The 26,022-nt window shown below is 35.6% G+C and overlaps 1 protein-coding gene across 1 annotated transcript in view; it reads left to right on the top strand.

Moving 5' to 3' along the window:
• The window catches only part of CCSER1 (coiled-coil serine rich protein 1), a 648,644-nt gene that overhangs the window by 260,535 nt on the left and 362,087 nt on the right, over positions 1-26,022 (top strand). The window contains exon 6 of the mRNA XM_032187512.1: positions 13,397-13,607. Within this exon, the coding sequence (XP_032043403.1) occupies positions 13,397-13,607 (211 nt within the window). The remainder of the gene's footprint in view (positions 1-13,396; positions 13,608-26,022) is intronic.

Here is a 26,022-nt window from a genome sequence, read left to right as displayed (position 1 = left end):
CAGGAACACTCCTCTAGAGCTTCAGAATATCTGTTCAAAAATATGTTAGAATTAATTCAATCCTAGAGCCCAGGGAACTCATATGGTTTTAAGCTGGGATGGATTCACCCTTTCTCTGCCTTCCCCAGCCCTGAGGCCACTGTGCAGGCACAGCATATTTCTGGTTCAGGTGTGCTCTGGTGTTGACTTTGGTGATGGCACATCTCCTGGGGCTGTCTGCCTTTTACAGAAGAGGAAAACAATTCAGAAATACTTGACTGAGCTGATCCACTAACATGCTGGTAGGGATGGACCCTAGTGCTGCCCCTACTCCTCATGTTTTTTTTTAGTAGAAGAAAGTAGCTCTTTTTTCAAGTCTCCTGCTTTGACTCTGCTTTGTAACCTTCAAATACTTGAGGAAAGCTAACTGAAAATGGAATTTTTTCCACTTAGATATTAAAATCTGAAATTCAGTGGAGAGAGTCAGGAGAGATCGCAGTTGAAGTTACACGGGAACTGTGATAAGCTCTGAAATGCCTCAGCAGAATATGAAATTGCTTTTGATGTGCTGCTGAGTTGGAACATGAATGAATGTGCACAGAGATAGACTGCTGGAACACAGGTGAAATAGTGTCCCCCATGCTGGGATGATGACAACCTTCAACAGTACTTCCATATAATTTTATCCTTCGTTATTTCACATCCTCTCTAAAAACTTCTTAGGATGTATTTTATGTGTTATGACCAACATTTGTATGTATAACTGCCATGAAAGTTACTGCTTCTGTAGGCACTAGTGTTAATGAGAGACTCAGTACTTTTCACATTTCAATATTTTAGTATAAGGATAAAATATCCCACCCTAAACTGGGATGTAAAGTAGAATTCTTGCCTATATTAAGTTATTAGAAGTCCAGATGCTCCTCATTTTTGAACAGTAGCCCCAGATATTATTTGTATTTGATAAGTATGTGTCTAAAGTTCTTTAAGTCAGGCAATGTAGTGTTCAAAAACTTAAAGATTTTTTTTTCTACTCTGGGAAGAGAAACTGGTATTTCAACAGCAAGTAGGTTTATGCATTTTGTTTAACTTGTGTACTGTAATAAACAGTGAACCTGTCCAAGGATCCAATTGTTTTCAGTGACAAAATCAAGCATAAAAGAGCAAGTATGTACCAGATATTCACAGAATGACAAAACCACCAACTGCCATGCATCTTTAATATTCATTTTGAAAAAACTATTTAATTGCATGCTGCCAGATTTCGCTGGCAAGCATTGTGTTTTGCTGTCTGACCCTGGCCAAGCTGAAAAGTTAATTCAGCAAAAGATAGACAGTGGTCCTGTTGGGCAGGAGAAATGCCTGTAGGTTGTGCCTGGAGTTCTGTTGACACCTTCATACCAACGACAAAGGTATGAAGTCAAATGTTCTTCTAGATCAGCCTGTTTTCAGCTTAGCTTATCTATACTTAGTTATACCTATTTAGTGTACTGGCTGCATAAATTATTCCAGGAGAAGAAAGTTAATATCTTGGGTGATGATAAAGGGAGATAATCACCTTCCCCTGTGGAAACACCTCTGTAGTTTTTGACAGGTTGCTGCCAGGAGTTAGAGTGGAGGATACAGGTATGCAGAATGCTGGAGAAGGGATGCTTTGAAACTAAAGGAGATATGGAATCAAAAAGACCAATGAGAGATGTCCCATACTCTTCTTTATTACATTGTAGACTATTCGTAACAGTATGGAATTGTCTGTAGCAAACGAAAAAAATTATACTTGACAGGTCCAGTCATGCAATTATAGGAGTGGGACTGATAGTTTCCTTTTGTCTTCAGGAAGGTGATTTAGGCAGGTCCTCCTTTCTGTATTGTCATTCCACAGAAATATTTCCCAAACTGTGGATACTTTGCACAATATACCATTGAGTAAAGATTTTGAGGGTGATGTTTTCTGTAGACTTAATATGAAATCCTATGGTTCCATCTAACTTAAAGGAGTAGATCTATTTACTACCTAGCACAACACATCACACTACCCATTCAGACATTCGAAGTTTTAGTTCAAGTAATTTCAATTGGTCAAATTTCTTAAGAAAAAAAAAAAATATATCTTTTTGTTTGACATTTGAGAGATGAAATAGAACTGAAAAGTGATACCTAAACATTCAAGGTACCAGGGATCTGTAAATGAACTAAGGTCATCCATAGATGAACCAGATCTGGGCACTGTGAAGTTTTGTTTCACTGTGTTGAAAAATAGTAAAGCTGAGCAAAAGGAAAGTAAACAATTCCTGGCTACTCCAAGGAACAAGTAACAATACAAACTGTTCGTGTGACAGGTCCTTTGTGCCCTCTTGTCTGCCTGGAGCTTTGACCAGTATCTGCATCAGCTTGATATTTTATCCGATAAAAGAGATTTTTAGTTACGTGGCATAAAAGTTCCTTAAATGGCTAGATGCAGACCTGAAGGAACAGTATTTCTATTTGAGGGGCCTAAGTATTGTGGGTTTAAAATGAATGGTACTAACTTCCCTAGGGTTTTGTAATATCAAGATTTTTTAAGAGTAAATTTGTTATCTGCCTCATTTTTCTCTATCAATTCCCACAAAACAGGTGAAAAACAGCATTATAGTATTTGTCAGTCTTGTCAGAAAAAATGAACTTTTCCCTTTTTGACCAGTGCTCTTCACTATATTCACCAGCATGAGTTTGTATCTCTTGGGAGATGTCACAGCAGTGAGGAAAACTTATACCATTTTCTTTTTTGGACATAGCAGTTGTTTGCATTCAGGGCTTTGTTTCAAAGACAATTGAACGAAGATAGTGATCAGTGTTTATGCAGCTTAGAGTGAATAGAAACCTTCCCCTTTGCTACCAGCCAGTGTTATCTGGTTTTAAATGTCAAGCACCCTTCAGTGTGCACAAAAGAGAAGATGAGATAACATTCCCATTGGCCCATGCTAGAAACAGAGCTATGGGCTCCAGGAGCTTGGTATTGACACCTTCTATGCAGTCCTTCAAAGGACACCCACCCAAATGCCACACAGTGCGCTTCTGAACACTGTATGTTCTGACGCAGGTTGTACTGAAGTTGTGACATTAGTCTTGAAACAGAGAACCCCCAAACTGATTATGTTTATGCCTAGAGAAAGTGTCTGTATTGCTAAGCATGTTGTTTGTTTCTCAGTTGCTCTCAGAATGTCTCATTGCTTGTTCAAATGCACAAGAAAAACTTGTTTTATTGAACCAAAGGCCAAAACCCAAACCAACTATTTTGTTAATAAAATTCTTGTTTTTCATCCATTACCCTGTCCTAAATAATCCCTTTTCTTTTTTTTTCTCTGTTCTCTAATGCAAGCATCCTATATCCCATTTCACAACACCATCCCAAGCGTGCATGCCCTAAAAAGTTTATAAGTGTTTGTGTGTCACATACACAGAATGACGCCCAGAACAGTAATATGTATGCTGATGCAAGTCTCTGATGAATTTCCAGCAAAGCAAGGAATGTGGTCTTGCATTAGCAGCACAAAAGAATCAGATTCATAAGTCAAGCGATGCTAAAATGCAAAGGCTGTAAAATGTCTGTATGTGTACAGGCATCTCGTTTGAGTTCCTTGTCTTCTGCTTTCAAAATCCATAGGTTGTGCTTAGATCAAACTGTATGAACTGTATGTATAATCAGCAATACAGGACAGAAATTGACATTTCATGCCACTTTTTTTTTTTTTTTTTTTTTAAGAAGATTAAAAAAAAAAAGCTGCAGTGGTATTGCTAAGTGTCTTGAGAATAAAGAACTGTTTAGGTGGAGCATTGGGCATTAAGTTTTAACATATGCTCCAACAACTACTAGGACTGTGTGTTCTTATCAATGCACTTATGACAAAGATTTTGCAAAGTTAGTAACTAATAATAATATTACTTTTTTATATAATGTATATTTAATGTTTCACAGATGAAGTGTTCTGAATTCTATGATAAAGTAATAATCCTTCTAATATTTTAATAAATTTCTTGAAGCACACTTCAAAATGTTTTTTGTTTTTTTTTTTAATTAACATATTTGTTTGAATTTTGAATGTGTTAAAGATACAGGTTATAACATTATTGTTAGGTTGAAAGAAACTGTGTTCAAAATACTACTTTTGTTTTGTGCTCAAAATTCAAATATGTGCAGGCCAAAGAATTCAGACATGAGACAGGAAAATCAAATCATAGGCTGTATATTTTGAATGAGATGCTCTCTTTCAAAACTTGCATAGTTTTGCACAGAAGTGCTCTTCATGTTATTCTCAACCTTAAACTAGCCTGGCGTTGCAAATTAGAAGCAATTACAGTGACTCCAGATACTCAGGTAATTCAAGCAGAGTCCCAGAAATTGAGAATGTAACAACCACAGAATAAACAACTGAAATGAGCACTTAATTTTAATGTGACAAATTAAAAAACAAATTTAAAAGGCATGGGGCCTAATTTCCTCTTACAGAAAGAGAGGTGAAGCATTGTAGAGAGGATAAAGTTTCTGATGGGGCATAAGCACTTACTGATCAAGTAACAATGCACCAACAAAAATAAGGCAAGCAACAAACAGCTCAGTGCTATTATTTAGTTTTTGCATTCTGCTTTCTTCTATGTGCTGGAGTACAAAGAAATATGTAGACATATTTAAATATAATTCATAGATCTGAGCTTCGGGCCTAAACCAAATGCTAACCAAAATCTGAGAAGTCTCCTGTAGGTGGGATAGTTTCACTTCATGATAAAATAACATGTTTTTGCTGTGGCACTATGTGATTCATTATATCATGTAAGAACAAAGCAATTAGGTTAATTTACACATTAATTAGTTTATTGCTTTCTTTTTGTTTTGTTTCTAATGTCTTTCTTAAACAAATAAATACAACTGAGCATGTGCTTTTAGAGGGGTTTAATTTCCCTAATTAAAATCCAAGTGCACACACTGCAACACCTGCCTCCTAAGTGAAACCTGCCTGAATGGATACAAACCCTCCAGTAGTTTGAGACACTCACAAGGAAATAATGTTTGAGAGATCCCACAATTTACAAGCTTTCATTCCCATATACAGCTGGGAATTTGTTCTCAATTTATCAGCCTCTATGCCAGTGGTATTTTGCAAGTCAATGTGTTGAGCTGTGTAGTGTTCAGGGGAGAAAAGGAAGATTTGGAAGACATGTGGTTCCTGGTACCTCTGTGCTGCAGAAACTCCCTGTTTCTTGCATATGTTTTAAGGTAACATATACCTGGATAGGAACTATTTAACTTCCCCTTTCTTAGCTGGCACTCTTCATAGACAAGATCCCAATAACAGTTAGCTCATAGTGCTGGAAGTACAGATCTCAGATAGCTTATAGCCAGTTACTCTAAAAGGAAGTTTATTTCTTGTGTTCTATATGCTTAATTTAGTTTTTAGTTGATTTGAATCCAGAAATTTAATGTTATTTAACTGTGGGACAATATGGGACACCGTCTTACTCTGTCAGAAGCTGTTAATCATGAAACAGCGATTCACATCAGCAAATAGACTAAAGGAGATTTCTTTATAATTTCTCACTTGAAAACAATATTCTTCATTAGATGTTCAACAACTTTGTGATAATGTAAAACAAGCAAATATATGGACATGCACACATAGCTGTGTTAATAATTACTTATTATTTTGGGGACTATGTGAAAACAAAGAGCTAATAATGAAGTTTAGGACTACTAGTTGGAATTTCTTGAACTCACAGATTTGTAACTACCTAATCATCATACCAGGAATTCCTTAAGTCTAACAGCTAAGGTCCCCTCTTGGTCCTCTTCCTTCTAGTCTCCAGCACTCAGCTGTGATTCAGTCTTCCAGGCGTATGCATTTTTCTAGTGGAGGAACATGTGACTATAGCATGATAATCTATAGCATGATTATGACCTCTGTCTGTTCGCAAGTCCTGGTGTAGTCTGAAGCCAGGGCAATTCAGTAACTGGACCCAGTTCAGGAAGAGTTCCCTTAATCACCTGCTCACTATGAAGGTACCTCTGAAGGGGCTGGGATGTGAGGAAAGCAAGCAGAATGCTAGAAGTGTACTGAAATACTTGGGTTATTTTAGTAAATATTAATTACATCCTTAAAACTGACTGTTATACATCTCAGGTGAACCGTTCAACCAACTCAAGGTATAATGAATTGCCTTCTTACTTCACAAAAGTGCTCTTTATGCTTAATAGCTTCATCAAAAAATAGCATCTTGGTTTACACAATAGTAATGTGCTTAGGTGCTTCCCAAACACTTGAAAACCAAGTTAAACAGGACTTGAAGAAAATGGCTTCTTTCTAAAGTATATGCATTTTCTACTTACTTTTCTGTTTTCACTGGAAGTCTGTGTTACCTGTCTGACTCATGTATGTGAATTCAGCCTCGCACTAAACAAATTGTTGTAAACCCTGCTGTGCTTTTGTCTTTTAGTAGATTTAACCTGTTACCATATTTGTCTCCCCACTGAAATCTCTACTAGTGATACTACATGTATATCTTTCTACAGAGCACAATTTTTTTTTCTTTTTTTTTTTTTTTTTTTTTTTGTATGTATTTTTGGCCTCACCAGGACTTTAAAGTTTTATGTTATATTTGCATGGTTTCTCAAAGCAGATCCAAAGCATTTAGAGCAGAGAGCAAAGATGAGGAGAAACATTTTAATCAAAAAGTGGCAATGTCAGAACAGATGTACTTTTCTCCTTCTCTCCAATATTGTAGAAATTTGCCTGGCACACTTGTAAACTTCTTTCATATATTGTGTCATTCTAGTCCCAGGTCAGCTGAGTGAGTCAACTGTGTGGAGCACATTTGGAGTGAGATTTGGAGAAGACTCCAAGTGCCTTTAGCTTTAGCTATGCTGAGAGTGTCTAGTCAGAAGTACGCAATGTTTACAAACTCTGCAAAGACTGCAGATAGATTTATCCTTAGTCAGATAAAAGGTAAACCTTGTTTTGCTTATATGCTGGTGAAAGATGTAATACAAATTACTGCTTGCTTTTGTACATAAGCTGCACTTTTTATTATGTAGACCAGTGGTAAAATAGCTCAAATAATGATCACCTGCTGAACTGTTAAAAATAAAAAGACGCAAATTTTGCAGAACTGTCAGTGCAGAGATTCACTCATTTTATTTTATTTAAATTTATTTTATTTTATATATATTATATTATATTATATTATATTATATTATATTATATTATATTATATTATTTGTTGTAATGGGCTACTTACTACTGCACTCCTACCACTTGAAATTAAGAAAGTCCCACTGGTCTTTTCCAAGTAGCCATTTGTTTGGACATTATCTGATTACTGTATTGTATTACATTATCTTATTTTTATCATATTTAAATTTTCATAATAGATTCCAGAAGGAAGAAGAGGACCAAAATCTCAAGTGTTATGTTTTTGTGTGCTAGAGACCAAGCAATATAAACAGAGCTCTTGACTCCTGTAGAGAAAGAAAAGAAATGCTTGATGTGCCCTTACAAGCTGTACTTTTAGCAGCAGCTGAAAATGGAAGCCCCCTCCCTCCCTTTTTTTTTTTTTTTTTTTTTTTTTTTTTTTTAAATTTGATTCTGTATTTCATGATTGCTGAGTTCTAGCCCAAAGGAAATCTTTATGGCTGTGATATAAACCTTTGAAAGGAAAGGGGCTGTAATAGAAAAGTCTGACAGTCTGGTAACTTATAGCAGCACTAGCCATTACAGTGTGTGTGCACATATGTGTGGGTGCATAGTTTGATAATGACAGATCCTGAACATCATTTTTCCAAAAGGCTGACCTTGAAAAATCATCGTATCAGAGTACCAGTAAATGATACATCATTCTAAAAGCTGTAAAATGACAAACAACGTGTACCTTATGACATGGTGCAGTTTAATTTTCTCAGATGTCATCCCTGTAAGTTTTGAAGCAACAGAACTTTTTGAAGAACAAATATAGCATTGAGAAATTGGGTGAGGAGGCTAGACAGAGAGAGGTATAAAGAATTGATGCCAAAGAAAACTAATATAGGTAATTAGCCAAATATTTCTGTTCTGGTTGCTGTCAAACTCCTTGATCCAAGTTTGAGAATATTTAGGCCCCTAACAGTAAACTATTTGATATGCCTATTGGAATATTTAGACACATGCCTTTAAAAGTCCGTGCCTTGGTTTTGCTAAATATGGGGTAGGGCCTTTCATTTTTACAAATATGAATCTGTACATTTCAGTTGTTAAGTGATTGGGATAGTGAGATTAGTAAGAGATTACTCAGAGTCTAAGATTCATGCTCTGGTGACTGTAGGACTTGAAAGTAATGTACATCATTGTAAGTAAGAGTGCCAGAGAGTTCCTTGAACTCTGTTTTGGAAGTGATTGAGGTAGGCAGATTTTTCTCTAAAAGTCAAATATAATTGTTCTTATTTGTCTTATGTGATTCAGCTAAGGGACCTTTATTTTTCTAAAAGAGGATACCTTATTTATAGTTGGTGAGAAAAAAGAATGGATAGGAGAAAAAGTGTGGTTGGAAGACTATCTGTATCTGTATGAAGAAAAAAAAAAAAAAAAGGATAATTTCTGATGTAATCTATGTATCAAACTGATAGCATCTTTCTGGTATAAAAGAATAAATGTTTCCTGGTGGGCTAAATTATGAACAAATAAGTGAGGTAGGTGTTTTTGTGTTTTTCTGAAATATTCATCACACTTCATACAATCTTCATGAATGAAGTATAAATTTTATAACTATACACCTTATGTAAGCACATCATATGTATATATACATGAATATTTGCTGTTGCACATTCAAAACTGAAAAATAAATTATTTAAGGCTTTCTCTAAGTAGCTACTTTAGAAGATATGCTCTCAGGGAGGAGAGAAGGTATGTTCAGTACTTCCAGTAGAGGCTGAGTTTTTTTGCTTGGCTTGTAGAGCCTTCCTGATACCCACAGAGTTACATGTTCTCTCTTCTGTTAAGCTGGTATCAAGAAGAGCAGACTCTGTGGGACCAATTGTATTAGTTTAGGCTAATTCTGCAGTAGCAACATCCTGGGCACTGCTGATGAAAACTAAGAAGATTAAATTCCACATAATCTGGGGATCTTTATGTAAGTGAAGTTCAAATTACCATAAGCTCTTCAAATCATTGATTTGTGGACCAGTAAGGAGGGAAAAATAACTCAAACTAGCTCAAGTTGCAAATCTGTGTGTCTTTTCCTTTTACAGTAAAAACCCTTTAAAGATGCTTTGGAGTAAGAAATTTCTTGTTTTACCTTCGTAAGGGAAAGAAGTTTTGAAAAGTGCTGCACAATATTACCTCATTCTCAGTTAACATGCAGTTACACTGGATTTATGGAGGCTATTTAAATGCTAAGAATCACTGATTGATTATTTTAGTGCTCTCTCACTATTTCAATAAAGATTGCTTTTCAAATAGAACTGCTTTGTCTTAATGACATTGCCATTTTGCTAAATGTGGGTATTGTAGCTTCTGATTTTTTATGTATTCAAAATGAAAAAAAATATATATATTCATGGTATTCAGTGGGTGTGTCCAGATAAAATAGAAACAAGCCAATAGGCCCCAAATGCTACCTAGTTGCACAGGTTTTCACCCTTTTTTATATTTACGAAATTGTAACATTTTTTTCTGACTTTTCAGACCTTATAATGACATTTATTCTACTGACACTAAGCTTACTTTTCTCAGTTATCAGTTGTGGTTCCCTTAGATATAACATGCTGCTGTATTCCACAGGCTTCAGGTATACCCTGCTTGTGCAATTTGATTTACCCTATTATCCTATGACATTGATCTAAAGGACTGGGCAGAGTTTTAGTATGCCATCTTTCAGGCTTTATCTGATCATTATCAGAGCATGAGAATCATTTGCTAGCACTTGTTAGGGGAAGTGAAGTCTATAACACCTGGAAGGAAATTAAGAGCAGCTTCCTACCACTCTTCTCAGTTGTGATTTGCCACTCCCTCCACAGTTTATATAAGACTTCTCTGAAGAAGGCTGCCTCTTCTCTTGACCAGAAGTCTATCTGGGTTTCAAGACAGATGTGCACTGAAGAACATCTACATGTATAATCCACGTATTCTTCAGTACACATTTGTACCACTAACATCCTCCAGAATGGAGTGCCCCCTTCCAAAGTAACTTTACTGGCAACCAAACCATGGCAGGGAGTCATTTGAAAGAGTGATATTTGGCTTGGGTCAAGCCATTTCAGAAGTGTTTTAACAGTGACAGAACTGTTGACTTTCAGTGCCTAGGAACGTTTTCTGGTACAGTTTCATTAACTAGGAAAGGCATAACCTAAATGTGTATGACAGGCAAACTTAGAGCTCAGACAGAGGCACTGTATTCAATAGTGACAAAATTAACTTTTGTGAAATGTTTTATTTTAAAAATTTTATAGAAACAATACTGTCATTTAAATGAAATGCATTGTCTTCAATCATAAAAAATGAGCTTCTAAGGATTTTCATCCACGGTCTAGAAGTTTGTAACAGATAACATTTACCTGAGGTGTTTTTAAACACTTTTTTTTGGAAGGCAGAGGGGATTGACAATCTGTACATAGTTTTTCCACTGCTGTTCAAGGATCTAGTCACTTTTTCAACTTCAGAGGCATAGGTGTTTTACTGGTAAGGGGAAACTTCTATTTTTAGTAAGAACTTCTTCTTCCTGCTAAATCTCTGCTGCTGCTTTTAGATGAATTGCAGTGGATTACCATAATAATACTGTAATAGACCACCTGGACATTGTTAATAATGGACTTGATGAAGTATCAGTTATAGAATGAATTGAAAATTAGCTTTTTCCTGCAGCAAGTATAGGGATTATATCAGACTGTGAAGAGTTTTTCTGTCAAAGATCAGTTATATTCTCTTCAGGTAGTTAGAGCTCAGAGTTACCATGCAATGCGAGCACTTACTGTATGCAGACTCTGAGTAGCAATTTTCCAGTAGCAACTGAGTTAGATTTTAAATTCTTATTGTTGTGAGTGGTAATGTGTTACTATGGTGCTTTTCATACTTTAGTACAATGTTCTGTATTTGAAGAGACAGTAATTTTGTGTGTTGAGCACTTTGATGTCAACATACAATTCAGTGAAGTTGAAATTAAGATTTATACTATATCTTTTCCACATAGCAGAGGATGATAGTTCTCTAAGAGTACTGTTGGTTTATCTAGTCACAGAGGGAGCTGGGTATTGCTGTTGATGCCAGATTCTTTTCTCTTCCCTGATGACATTATGTAGCTGTAGAAGACTCCTTCTGGGAGGCTTTATCTCTCAGTTGGTCCTTTCTCAGTGTCAGAATGTTATCCACATAAGATGCCCCTTCAGGAGCATGATGCCAAAATTGTTGTGGGACTCACAAAGTGAAGATGCAGAATATTATAAGCAATATTTAATCTCCCAGACAGTGAGCCCTGGAAAAAAGGAAAAAGAAGACCTTGTTGTTTTGTTTTGCTCAAATTAAATAATGAGATTTTCTGGCTACATAAATCTTACTCCAGCATAGCTTCCAATAGATTGGACATGGCTTTTCTCTTATGAACCTTTAAAGGTGCCTTATGTTGTGAAACTTTGGTTAAGAGGTGATTTTTGTTTGCATAATTTATACCCTTGTCTTCTTTAATAAAAGCTATGAATCAGTAATGGCTTAATATCCTCCAATCAAATGTCTTTACTGTCTACTTCAGACTGTTACTTTAAAAGGCAAAATATTACACTAAAAGTTGTTTCAATGTATTTTTAAAATTAAAATAGTGTAATTTAATTCTTTTATTAGTCTTGAAAAGCCTAGATTTGAAAATTTAATTTCTGTTGGCCATCACGACCACCTGTCCATATCTATGATTTCTCGTGTATTTCCGGATCTAACACATTGTCCCTACTGCACATTACATAGCTTGCAAAATACAAAAATAAACCATCTATTAAAAGATAGCTCTAGTAGCATCATTTCACATTTGTTGTATGGCTTTGGGAATTCTTTGTTCTGAGAAATCGTGTTAATCTCTTTTTGCATATGGTTATAATGAAACCTGTAGTAAACTTTAAAGAAAATCACACTTGGAAAAATATCTTACTTCTTCAAAAATATGCAAGTACTTAAAATTCAGAATCAGTTCTGTGTTACATGAAAATTCAAATGGAACAGAAAATTGGAATTATACATTAAATTAATAATAGCTGTCTTTTTCTTTACCACATATGCTAAAATTTTTAATTATAGTGAATTAATTTAGTATGAATATAGGTGTCATGCACCGCTATTACAACCCTTTTGTAATTTAGTAGTAATTAATATAACATTATTGCGCAATGCAGCCATATTCACAGATTTATTTTCTTTTCAGGTTTGTCCTTTTCCTACTGGTTGAAAGTAAAATTGGTGCAATGTTATAACTGTGGTTGATTTCATGCCAGAAAAAGAAATAAAAATTAAAATAAACTTGAACGATTTTCCCTTAGTGGATGGAACATTATATTCCATCAAAATGCCAAGTAATCTCTTTTAAAATTATTTTGCTACTGTGCTGTTAAACTTCTAGCTAATTGTGACTGATTTGGGCTGATTGAGTCTGTGACACTCTTTGGAAGACTGAACAGCCTCTACTCATATGTTGTATGCTCCAGTTCTCTCAGCATCTTGTTGGTCTCTGCTAGACTTGCTCCAGCATTGGAAATTCTTACAGATATTAAAGGATGATTGTATGTATGCAGAACAGGATTTCAGGTGCAAAAAGCAAAATACTATTATTCCTTTACCTCTAAATCTTTCAGAGTCTTTCTGTTGTCTTGAATGGATTCTCAACCACAATTAACATTATTTTGTGTCGTGTTCAGTTTAATTAGCTTCAATGGTAACTAAATGTCAGAGTGTGTACAGAATAATTATGTTTCAAATTCCAGTTTACATAATAACGTGTTCATCTTATACCACTGGGTAGCCTAGAAAGGAGTTGTTTGTTTTTTTTTTTTTTTTTTTTTTTTTGTATTTTTTTTGGTATGAAGGAATGTGATTTAGCTTTTCAAAGTGCATACAGATTATGTGATTACTTTTTTTGTAAAGGAGAACTGAAATATAATAGAGCCATGGTCTTGCCCATAGGATATTTTGTTTCAAGAAAATGCCTTTCTTCTGAAGGGCATAGAATAGAGCGTGATTTCAATTCCTGGAGAAAATGGTAAATTTCTAAATGCATATTTTATTGCTAACGCCATATGGCCATATGTATATTAAAAAAGCCATTCATGCTAGCAGGCTCAAAAAGTGATGTCTTTATTCTCAAATGAAGGAAAAGCTGAAAACTGTAGTGTTTTCTTTTTCACCATTCACATTTCAGTGTTGATCTCTCTGTTTTCTCTTGTAAGGAACCTATCTCTGAAGCTGTCAAAGGAGGTAGACCAAGGAGAAGCCAGGTACCCACGTGTTAGCCAGCTGGCTGGCAGCCCATCCACGGAGTGGCCTTTTACTGGTCTGGAAGAAGGCGGAGGCATTGAATCTTTGCCCTTCAGACTGATGCTTCAAGATTGCACAGCTGTAAAGACATTGCTACTGAAAATGAAGAGGGTTCTTCAGGAGGTAATCACCCACTCATTTGATAAATTAATAGCTTTCAGTATTAATGAGCCAGATAGCAGAAGAGGGTCAGAAAAGTTTATGAACTTGATGTCTTTTAATATGTCTTGAATTTATGGAATTGATTCAGAAATGTAAATAGTCCTGCCCCAACATCGCTAAGGTCAGAAAGTTTATACCATAGCAGAGTTAACGGACACTGCCATCTTGGTGTGCAGAGAAAAAAGCTGATTTTGAGTTTTCACTAAAAAGGGGGCAAGGGAGATGGACTACTTTAGTTCAAAATAAATTGTATTGTCTTCCCCTCCTATTTTGTGGCTTTTTTTTTTTTTTTTTTTTTTTTTTTTTTTTTTTACAAGTTTCTCAAATAGTACGAAGTCCCATGCAATTTATTCAGAGAGATGCAAAAGGAAAAAGAGACCTAACTGGGAGTATTAAAATTAAAGATTCCACTCTTGGGTTTGTAAATGATGGATGAAGTCAGATTTCTTAGTCCATTATAACAACTTTAAGAGTGCTTTTCCTGTCCTGCTATATTCTTCTGCCTCTCCTATAGACTGCTGGTGTTGCTTTGATTTTTTTTTTTTGACAGTTTCCAGCTATGGAACTATGACTCAGATAAATTTATGAAAAGCTTTCATCTTGGTGTCAGTACACTAGAGCATGCTTGTTCTTTGAGATCTACAAGAATTATTTTTGTTGTTGTTTTTGCTTTTATCTATATAGTTCATAGAATTGTAGAATAGTTTAGGTTTAGAGGACTCTCTGGAGGTTTAGCTCCCCTGCTCAAAGAAAGGCCAATTTAGAACAGGTTGTTCAGGGCCTTCCTTGTCCACTTAAGTTTTCAGTATCTTACTGGGAGGGCTTTCAGGGAACTTCTCTTGGGGGCATCCAGGCCAATATTTAACTATGTTGTTGCAGTTTTTTTCCCTAAGATATAATCAGAATTTCCCTTATAACTTTGTCCTATGGTAAAATGCCATAAAATACCATTTAATTGACTGAGATATTTAAATAAGGCCTTAGCAAGTGTTTTTTTTTTTTGTTTGTTTGTTTGTTTTTTGTTTTTTTTACTGCTCATTTCTAGATCATCTGTATATAAGGTCAACCAACTGCAGTCTTGTCTGAGAAGGTTTATTAAGGGTTTAGCCATGATAGTTGTCCATTTTTTTAAATTTTTTTTTTCTGGATGTTGAGACCCATACCTTCCAGTTTGCTTCACATGGAGCTTTACGCCATTATGCTTCTTAATGGACTTCTGTTTTGCTGAACACAGAACAGAAATAATTAATTCTCTATCACTTTCTGCTTATGTGATGTCAGGAGAGTGGATTTAGAAGTTCTTGTCCACTGAGCAGGATTTGTAACTGCATTAAAAATGCAAATAAATACTAAGGATTATATTACATGATGCATCATTTGCACTTAAGCATTGGAAGCATGCTCTGTTACTTCTATGTTTTGCTCAAAACCATTCTTTTTTACCATAAAGGTAAGGATAAACATTTATTTTTTTAACTTAGGAATTCCATTACACTTTTGTATGACCCTACTATGATATTCTGCATGGTGATATATTGTACGTTATAGTACTTTGTGTTTAAATGCATTCACCAGTTGATTTCCACAAAAGGAACACAAGGTATTTAATATGACCCTGTTACTAACACCTTCTGAAGTAACTCATATTGATTTTATTTATTCTTATTATTCATTACATTACTCTCACTTCTTCCTTAGTACCATATAATTTCTGTCTCCCCATCTGACTGTGACAGTATAATTCTGTCCCTTCTCTTTTTGTGTTGCCTTCCTTATGAAATCAAAACAACTTTTTTAAAAAATTCTAACAGTTGGGTATTATTTGCTGTGCATATATAGTAAATATGTGCTGCAATTTATCTCCTTGTTTTTTCAGCACTTTTGAGGTAGAATATCCCACTAGTAGCAGACATTGTTCCAAAGCTGAACCAAAATATTATTTGGTTAGAAATAAATCACCCAGCTGATGATTATTTAAAACTTTTTGCTGCCTTGAGTAGTGTTTTTTTTTTTTTTTTTTTTTTTTTTTTTTAAGTGATTGACATGCATAATAGCAATGATATTGGAAAATGCTGTAAAATGGTGCAGGTATGTAATTCTAGTAGCCCTAAATGAGAAATGATTCTTGATTTTTACAGCAGTATCCCAGTTCTGCTAATAAAACCACATACTAATTCTTAAAAGAAAAAATAATTTTTCAAGTTTGTTCCTTAACTACTCAGACTTCCTATGTATATGAAGGAGTTAGCAAACCTGTCCACAATGGGCTTCATCCATGGTATAAATGCAGGAGTTCAAAAGAGCAGTAACAAGAAAATATTCTCAAACAGTCTCTTAAACACATTGCAATACTAGGAAATAAACCAAAAATGGGTTATTATTCAAAAGAACATAAGTAATATAATACTGAATCATAATACTGAGTAGCGTGGCAGTTTGCAGGGCAATTCATGTGGGAGAACACAGGGAGTGCCCAAGCTTGGCCAGCTCAACCGGGGAGCAATGGTATCCACTCAGCAGAAGGCTGTGGCCTTGCAGCTCTGCACCCACCACAACTGCTGCAGCAGGTCAGGCAGAGCTCCAGGGGAAATGTGCTGCTACACAGGCATCAGGTTGCAGGGTGTGCCCTCCTCTTCCTCTTAATCTTGCTGTTTCCCACAGCATTCTTCTGGAGAAACTGAATGCTCGTGGCTTGGACAGGTTTATGCTTCACTGGGCGAGGAACTGGCTGGGCAGTCAGGCCCAAAAGGTTGTGGTGAATGTAGTTAAATCCACTTGGAAGCCAGTTACAAGAGGGGCTCAGTACTGGGGCCACTTATCTTCGATATCTTTATCAATGATCTGGATGAGGGGAGTAAGTGCACCCTCACTAAATTTGCAGATGACACCGAGTTGGGCAAGAAGGTTGATCTGCTTGAGGGTAGGAGGGTTCTGCTGAGGGATCTGGATAGGCTGGATCGATAGGCTGAGGCGAAGTGCATGAGGTTCAACAAGGTGAAGTGCTGGCTCCTACACTTGGGGCACAACAATGTCATGCAATGCTACAGACTGTGGGAAGAGTGGCTAGAAAGCTGTCTGGAGAAAAGAGACCTGGGGGTATTGGTCGATAGGTGGCTGAATATGAGCCAGCAGTGTGCTCAGGTGGCCAAGAAGGCCAACAGCATCCTGGTTTGTATCAGAAATAGCGTGGCCAGCAGAACCAGCGAAGTGATTGTCCCCTGTATTTGGCTCTGCTGAGGCTACACCTTGAGTACTGTGTTGTACTTGCTACAACACAGACATCAAGGTGTAGTGGATGCCCAAAGAAGGGCAACAAAGCAGGTGAAGTGTCTAGAGAACTCCTCTTATGAGGAGTGGTTGAGGGAGCTGAGGTTGTTTAGCCTAGGGAAAAGGAGGCTCAGGGGAGACCTGATCTTGCTCTACAGCTACCTCAAAGGAGGTTGTAGCAAGTTGGGGGTTGGTCTCTTCTCCCAGCAACAAACAACAGGACAAGAGGAAATGGCCCTGATTTGCACCAGGATATGTTTTGGTTGGATATTAGGGGGGGGGAAAAAAAATCACTGAAAGGGTTGTGAGGTGTTGGAACAGGCTGTCCAGGGAAGTAGATGAGACACCATCCCTTGAGGTATCCAAAAGATGTATAGATGTGGTGTTTAGGGATGCAGTTTAGTGGTAGATTTAGCAGCACTAGGTTAACATTAGGCCTTGATGATCTTAGAGGTCTTTTCTAAACTAAATGATTCTAAGTAGCGTAGTATGGATGGTGTGAACAAAGAGAAGATGACCTTGAAAAGTATTAAAAATTTGGTAATCGAGTGAAATGATTATCTTCAGAAGTATGGACATTTATACATTTATGTCACTTTTAAATTTTGAGTGAAAAACTCTAGGAAAATATAATTCCATAAAATTGAAATATTTTATGAAGCATCTGATAAATAATTGATCTGAGCATATTTGGCAGGCAGTTTCCATAGAGAAGATATCCTATTTCTATTGTAATTTCTTTTTCTTAGGAATTCTACTTCTGCCCCGACCAATATTATGTGTAAATCAAACACAGCTGTATGGAATTAAAACACATAAAAGAAAAATGTGTTCCTTACTGTTGAACTCTTGTATTTTTAGACTATGTCAAACATAGCCTCTGGCAGATTTATGTGGTATAGAGACAAAATATTTTATGCCTATAACAGTATAAAATAACTATAATGATTTTTAAAATTAATAAGATGTCACATGTTTTCATCCACTTCTAAAAATATAGAAAACATACAATCTACATGGGGAAAATTATACAAGTGATTGGAAAAAAAGCTGCACTTTTTCCATTTCATAGCTGATGTTATCTGTAGAAAAACAAATCGGAGTAGTGTATACCTCTTTATAAAACAATAACACATTAATTGAATTAAAATACTAGCCCTGCTATTCAAAATAAGGCTTGTTTTAAAGCACTACATACCACTTCTAAGGAACAACTTAATTATGATCTGCCAAAATATAATACTAGGTAGAGTGATATGTAATTTTTTTTTTGTTGTTGCAGTTGCTTGTAATTGAGGAATTTATATGGAAAAACTGAATGCAGTGTATGTTGTCCTGTGCTGCAGATTTATTAAGCTGTAAATTTAGCTTGTTTTTAGCCTTATCATGAAAAGGGAAATTGAAGACATGACAGTAACGTGCAAGATTGAGAATGTTATTAGGAAATGTATTTAGTAAAAGACTAATGAATGATTGTTAAAATAAATGAATTAATTACCATTTCACTTTAACTGAAAAAGTCTTGGAATTGTCTGGTTTTGGTTCTTAATAGCTTTGGCCATACATGTCTCATACAACAGATTGTCCTCTAATGTTTTGAGAACCTCAGTGAACAAAACTGAAGGCAGTCTAGCACATGGGAAACTCAGTGATCCACCAGAAATCAGTTCAGAAAATATTTTTGAATCTGTTCTGTAGCTTTGTCCCATGTATGTTCTATTTCTGACAGAATTTTGCAATGAATGGGCCAGACAAGACCTATGATCTGCAAAGTTAGAGATGATTTTTGAGAAAGCACTACCAGAGGTTAGCATGACAGGCAGGTTGATTAAAAAAAACCTTTTCAGTATATAAGACAGTATAGGCTGCTGTGTAGCCCACAGAAAGATCTTGGTCTCCTTTTTCTCTTCACCTCACTTATGTTTATTGAACTGTATTTTTTTTTCCTTTAGATCTATGTGGTTTTGGACTTTATTAAGTAATAGCTCCTCTCATTCAGAAAACAAAACAAAAAATCATACAAGAAAGATGGGGAATCATTTATATGAAACTGGTAGATCTGTCCTCTCCTAGGGAACGATTTATTTACTTTCTGACCTCAAATGAGCTTCTCTGCTCTGAACTCACCTCCAACACAGAATCTGTGTCACTGTCTTTTCCATATACTGTGCTATATTTCCTAAGTTTTATTACATTTCTGGCCATTTCTATTTTTTATTACATTTCTGGCCATTAATTGATTGCATATAATCAGTGAGCCTGTAAAAATAAGAACATAGGTTCTTTCTCAGTTATTGCTGTCAACAATAATGAATGCCTCTTTCCCAAACAGTATATGGGTTTTCCTGTGCTCTTCCAGGTAAGACTGAAGTTATATCTATTAACTTTTTAATGGTTTGAGATATAGCTAGCAGAGAGATTGTCAGATGCTGGCTAATTGAGAGAACATTTAAGGGCTTTGCCTTTGTCGAAGTCATTTGTAGAACATTTCAGTCACAGACATATGAAGAGAGCTATTTTGGGCTTGTGCCTGGCAAGAGAGGGTCTGTATGCTGAAATAAACATAGTAGAAAAAATAAAGCTATTTTGGGAAGGAATCCATTTATTCAGTGGTAATGGGTTGCCGTTCAAAGTTTAGATGTTGAGCTTGTTGATCAATTTGGGCTGAAACTGAATATCCTAGCATAAAGAAAATCATGTCTACATTTAAGCTTTTTTCCACACGTCCTTAAATTCTTTATGAAATATATAGATTATCACTATATAATTCCACTTCTATATATTTTTATGAGGCTATCAAAAGTGATTGCTGCTAATCTAGAAAATTAAGATGTGTTGTCAATCTGTTTGTGTCATTTGGAGAATAAATTGTTCAGCGCAGTACCCATGAGTTTTTAACAGCTCTGTAAAACACCATGCAGGCAGTGGGGCTTTAGAAATTGAAGCTAATTGCTACAATTAACAACAGGAATAAGTCACTCTGGACATATATTGCATATTGTGTTTTACTAATTAATCATTCATTTTACTAAGGGGAATTGCAGCTGTCTGTGACTGTCATTAAAACTTAATGCATCCAATGCAGTGTTTTTAGATTGTGTTTGAAAAAAAAAAAAAGAGAACTCTGGAAAATTATGTCAGAATCATTGTGAGACAGGCCATGACAGTTGCCTGAGAAAGGGGACAGAGTCAGACCACTCAGTCTGCAATTAGCTTGTCAGGTATCACTGACTACATTACTTCTCATGCATCTTTCACCTTGTCAGTAAAATAAGCATAATTATAGAGTTCTCTTCTGTGCTGCACTTCCAGTCTACGAATGGAAAACACTAAGATAGCAAAGTGTGGTTTGCAATATTTTGCAACCCAATTACCAAGCAATATCGGATAGGCCTTGCACTATGTTTTTTAAAGACATTAAAATATTTGCTACAGTCCACTGTGAAATGCATTGTTTGCTAATATTGTTAGCTACTTAGGAAGCAATTGCAAGCCTAATACACTATAAAATACTTCAGGTTTTCTTCCTTTAGATAAGTTTGTAATTAACCAGTATAGCATTACAAATTTGTTCAACATCTGCATTCAGTGCAGTCCCCTTTATCAAGTAATTCATGCTGGAAATTGGTAATTCCTTCATTTCATGGTATATTGACATTGCATATACCCAGAGATTTAAATAACTAATAACAAAAATGTACCAGATTTAGTAGTAGGATTTAACTTCATCACATTAAATTGCTTTTTAACTTGAAAATATCCTTTGACACCCTTGCCCAGCTGCTTGCAAAGAAAGAGCAGAATACCCTAGTACAAATACATTGCCAGTATTGGTTACTTTGCTAAACATCCTCAATGTACAAGAAAACAGATAATTTTTTTTTGCTCTTATAATTTTAAGGCAAGTTATGTAGAGCAAATACTATCTCCAACATTGATGTGTGCTGTGTCCAACATATGATACTTTGAAATAGTACTGTAATTCCAGTCTCAGTCGTATTGCGTATGTTTCTTAGCTGAATAAGCCTTAGTTCAAATGATAAAAAAAAAAAAAAATGTGCAAGAGGACCATTAGACTATTTAAGTGCAAACAATACAGGTTTCATTGTGTGCAAAGTTGAAAATTTCTCAAAATTATTAACTATTATTTCATGGTACTTGGAATAAACATTTACCTCACAAATCAAGGCATGCTTGCTTACTTAGAAGGCCTCATATGGTCAAAGTTGAGCAATTTGGGGAATTAATTTAAAGATGAAGGGCTGAGAAGACTATTCTATGTGCCTGTATCTTTGTACTTTGCAGCAAGTGCTGTAAAGTACAGCAGATTGTGTTCATTTGCTGACACTCCTGCGTGTGAGGTTACAGGCTGGGACTGGCAAACAGCTCTGGGATTCTGCAGAGCCACACCAGTCTCAGCTCAATGAAAAGCTATTCTGAAATAATCCAGCTCAGTTACCAGTTCATGCCATTGCTCACACTCGCACTCACTACAAAGTCCTTTTGCAGGCCACATTCAGAGTGCTTTTGAGCCACATTTCAGACCAGTTTCAAATAAATACTTTACTCTTTAATACTGAAAATTCCTCTTCCCCCTTTATATTCTGTTTGTTCCACTGATGACCTAGTGGCTTAATCCTTGTAGACTACTTTTGTCTATGTTCCAGAGATTTATTAAAGCCAGAAAGTAATTCACCGTGAAATACCTTGTCTTCCCACATGTACAGATCATGTTGGTGTGTACGTATCTACTCCATGTATTCAGCAGGCAAGTGATTAGCTTCTTTCTTGGGTTTTGACATTAAGCTACTCTAGTGATTCCCTGAATGAAACATTTTCATATGGCACTTTGGTGGGCTTGAGTTTGGCATGGATCTGCATAGTACTCTGCCACAGCCTCCTCAACAGGCAAATATTGGCAGCACCTTGCAGAGAAGCATGAAAAATAGCAACACCGTTAATATGTAATGTCCCAACATCAGCAGTTCTGTGCAATTTTCTGTGATGAAATTGTGGCTGAAGGCCATAAAATTATAAAGCTACAAAAAAGAATCCATTTTCCTATTTAGTACTTGGTTTTGATCAAATTGTTGCAGGTCAGTCAGCTAAATCCCACCTGACCCTCCATGGCAATGGAGTTGATAACACCAGTTATGTTTTCTGATATATCTGCAAATACTGAAAAGTGTAATGCTAAATAATGAGCAAGCAACAGAAGAAATTCAAAATGTGTGTAGAATAAATTGATTATACTCTGTTCTTAAAAATAGCTCATGAGTAATTTTGAACTTTTTTTTTTTTTTTAATACTGAATTTTGCTTCTAAAAACTGTTGCAACACTAAAATTATATTATTCCAAATATAAAATGTTTTTAAAATCTGTTTTTCTTAGCAGGCTGTTTAGATACTGATCTTTCCTACTCTCATTTTGTCTGTTATTGGACTGTTTTTTGTAATTAATATGGACTTATATATTATTTTCTTATTCATGTAAATTATATGTTTCTTAGTTATGTCGTTTGTTTTTTTTTGAGATGCTGTTATGTTTTGACAGTGTTGGCTTCATAAGTATATCTTGAGCAATTTATTTGGGCAATATATTAAATCTAAATATAATTATTTAATATTTATATCCCAAGTTTATTATGTGATAGATATGATAGATTATTTTTCTCATATTCACTTCACTTTTCTCATATACACTTTGGGACTTATATTATGTATCATTTAATTGGACAGAATTAGTAAGAATTAGCGTACAGTTATATGCTAGTGTTGGAATTAGTATACAATATTCTTCTCATTATTTTGATGTTGTTCAGTTTCCTTCCTCCGTATTTGTTTTACATACATCCCCATAGGAATATTTTAGAGGATCTTAGAGAAGCATTTTTTAATATCTTAACAAGCTTTTAGAGATAGAAATAATGAAGTTGTTTGAATTGTATCCTTAAACAAACTTGCACTATGTTTGGACCTATTTTGTTGTCATAACATAATTAAGTATTCTCTATAGTATTTAAAATGGTATGTTCATGTGTGCAGATAGCTAAAATATAGCATGGTCTTATGGATGCTACTGGAAAACAATTGAGATTATGATAGTTTGATGGCTTAATAGTCTCACAGAAGATTTTTCCATCAGAATTGGAGAAGTCACCTTGCCCGTGTAATATGGTGGCAGAATCATCCCAGGTCTTTAAAGTCAAAGCTTATTTGCATTTTTCTCATTTGTTCTTTTAACAGGACCATTATATAAATATATGTATCACTATACATATATTCATCTATTCTAGTGTTCAAGAACATATAATTCTCATGATGAATTTTTTAAGATCTCATTTAGTTTTGCCTGTGCCACATTAACAATTCAGAGTTTTGTTCCATTTTCTATAGAATAAAGATATAAATGATCCTTCTTGAAATGCCAGCAACTGAAAATATGTATTATTCTAAAGCTGTTTCAACATGTCAGAATAATCAAAAGCTTCACAGTCATAAATGTATTTGTCACTCATATCTGCTTTTGGGAAAGTGCAGTACCAACAGTGATTAATAGTTTTATTCATATATGTTATTTAGGAAGTCATTCTTTGCAAGTTACACCTAAAAAACCCTTCAATGCATCCATCTTTGTTTTAATGTAAAATTTCAAATTCTTGTCATGCTCTGACATATGGTTGCACAAAGGAAGCAAAGACAAAAAAAATGGGAACAGGAGAAAAACCATGAATTAAGAACTCAATATGGGCAATATAAATGCTTCTCTGGAAGGGCTGTTGTTTGAGCTAGCCTGGCGCTATGACAGGCTTACTTCTCTATTTGCTGTTTGCTGAAGCAAGTAATTTATCCTGACAGTAACTTTGCCAGTGCTACAAGAATCCCATTTCACTAAGATTAACAACTTCTCCCTTCTTTCTAAGAACAAATACGCTTTATTACTTGTTTCTGGATCATCTTGTCATCTCTCTTACTGCTCTTGCTGTGTTTTCTGTGTGCATGTTTTAGGCAATTTTTTTTATGAACTCCTGTAATAAGATCTATTAGCTGAGCTTTTTATCTTAGTCTTTTTTGTTACAAGGCAACATTGCATCTTGTAAGAGTTGAACCTCTCTCTGCTTTGCTGCCCTAATTACTCCCTAAACACTCCCAGTGTTGAGAACTATTTTTTTTTCTCTTAAATGCTATCTTCTGATGTAAAAATTTGAGCTCCAGCTGTAACAGAAAGCAGAACAAAAGTATGGGTTAACCACTCTTCCAGGCAGCTTTTGGAGCAAACACTTTTGCTCCAAACTATTTATATACTGACTGCTGAAATTCTCAAATTATCTCCTGTAAAATACTGTGTTTCAGTGAGGTATGTACTGATGTAGCAAAGTGAGCAACGTACAATGTATAATTTATCCAGTTCATCCTCAGATTTGCAGTTAATGTGCAAAAGTTTTCCTCAAGCCATAAAGTAATCAAAATCTGCAGTACTCAAATGCAGTGCAAGTTTGCCTGCCCTGTACCTTGACCCAGGTGTGCCAAGGCACTTGGGAAAATAAAACAAGAAACCCAAAGCAAGCAAAACAATTACACTGAAAATCTGCTCTCATGCAGATTAGCAGGAATTTTACACTAATGGTCTCTATTCTAGTAGTAAAAAGCCATTGTGACACCTGGGACTTTTACTATGGTCTTCATGTCAGATTGGCTGCATAGTACCAAAAATGAATTAAAAATTAAGTAAAAAGCATAGGAAAAAGCGTACAGTGGGAATTCTGAAAGTGTGCTTTGGCCCATGATATTATTCATGCCTTTCTTGTTCCTAGCCACTAAAGCCAACAAATGGACTCAACTGTTTGAAGGAAAAATATTTTAGAAGTGTGTAGAGGGGAGAACCAACAACAAACATTTATGTAACATACAGGATTTATTACAAGTTAGGAGTGTGCTAGTAATAAAATCATGAGAATTAACATAGAGCAAGATTATTAATTTTTTTCTTCCTATATTAGGTTTTAAGGCAGAGCTGTGTTTAGCCAGCAGAGTGCATTGATAGCTTGTAACATTGGCAGATAGAGGTACATGTTATGTACCACTGCCTATGAGCAGAAAGGCTGTTTGTAACAAAGAAGTGTTAAGTTTCATATTGTGATTGGCAAAGTACAGCTGAAGTTAAAATTACATTAATGAAAACTGGATTCATTATTTTAATAAGACAAAGGAAGCAACTTTTTTTTTTTTTTTCCTGATATTACATGGACTCATTTAAAAAGAAAATCATCTTAATTTTCACTGCAAACAAGAAGTCAGTATTATTCTCAGCTTCAAACAGCAGTCTGCTTCATGTCATGGTCTTACAGCATACGTAATTAAATAATCACTAGCATAGTTCTTGTCTTGGATGTCTGACTTCCCGTTTTCTGCTGAAGTCCAACATGTAGCAGCTCCACTGTAGAATGATGTACAGGCCTTCTTGAAACAGAGCTTGAAGGCAATCTGACAACTTGAACTTGCAAGTTGTAAAGTAATGAGTGCACAGCATATGGAGGCCCGCCCTGTGCACTGACCATCTAGAAGGCCTAGAGAGCCCACTTGGATCAACCATCCAAGCTGGACCATGACATGAAATAACTGGGGTGCCCACTTTCATTCTTGTATCTAAAGCAAATACACAGTGGCTTTTCTCCACATAGAGTGTCTAGAAGAGAATGTTTTTGAATCAACTTGGATTTCAGTAACATTAGATAATGAACTTAAGACAGTTACCGTGGTGCTTTAACTTCTGTTGCAGTAGCCTGAAAGAAAATTATGACTATTAATTTACAATTACAGTCACTGAGCTACTAAACACTTTCTCTCCCCTCCTGAAAACTACTTTTAAAAAGCATTGAAGTTTAAATTTTACAGTAGTTTAAATTTTGAGAGCGAGGCATCTCAACAGCTTGACACACACAAGGCTGTTTTGGGCGACGAGAATCTTCTGCGTCCCTGCACGGTGCTGTTTGTTTGTAACTTCATTCTTTGCATGCTAGCAGTGAATAGTGCAGTCATTAGTTTTATTTTGAAAGTCTGCCCGTTGCAGTTGTGTTGTCTTTGAGTAGACTATAAAAAATCCTCGGCT

Source organism: Aythya fuligula, chromosome 4 (assembly GCF_009819795.1).
Source record: "Aythya fuligula isolate bAytFul2 chromosome 4, bAytFul2.pri, whole genome shotgun sequence".
In the NCBI taxonomy this organism is placed as follows: domain Eukaryota; kingdom Metazoa; phylum Chordata; class Aves; order Anseriformes; family Anatidae; genus Aythya; species Aythya fuligula.
Note: the sequence above shows the minus strand (reverse complement) of the source record. Positions and strands in the feature narration are given on the sequence as shown.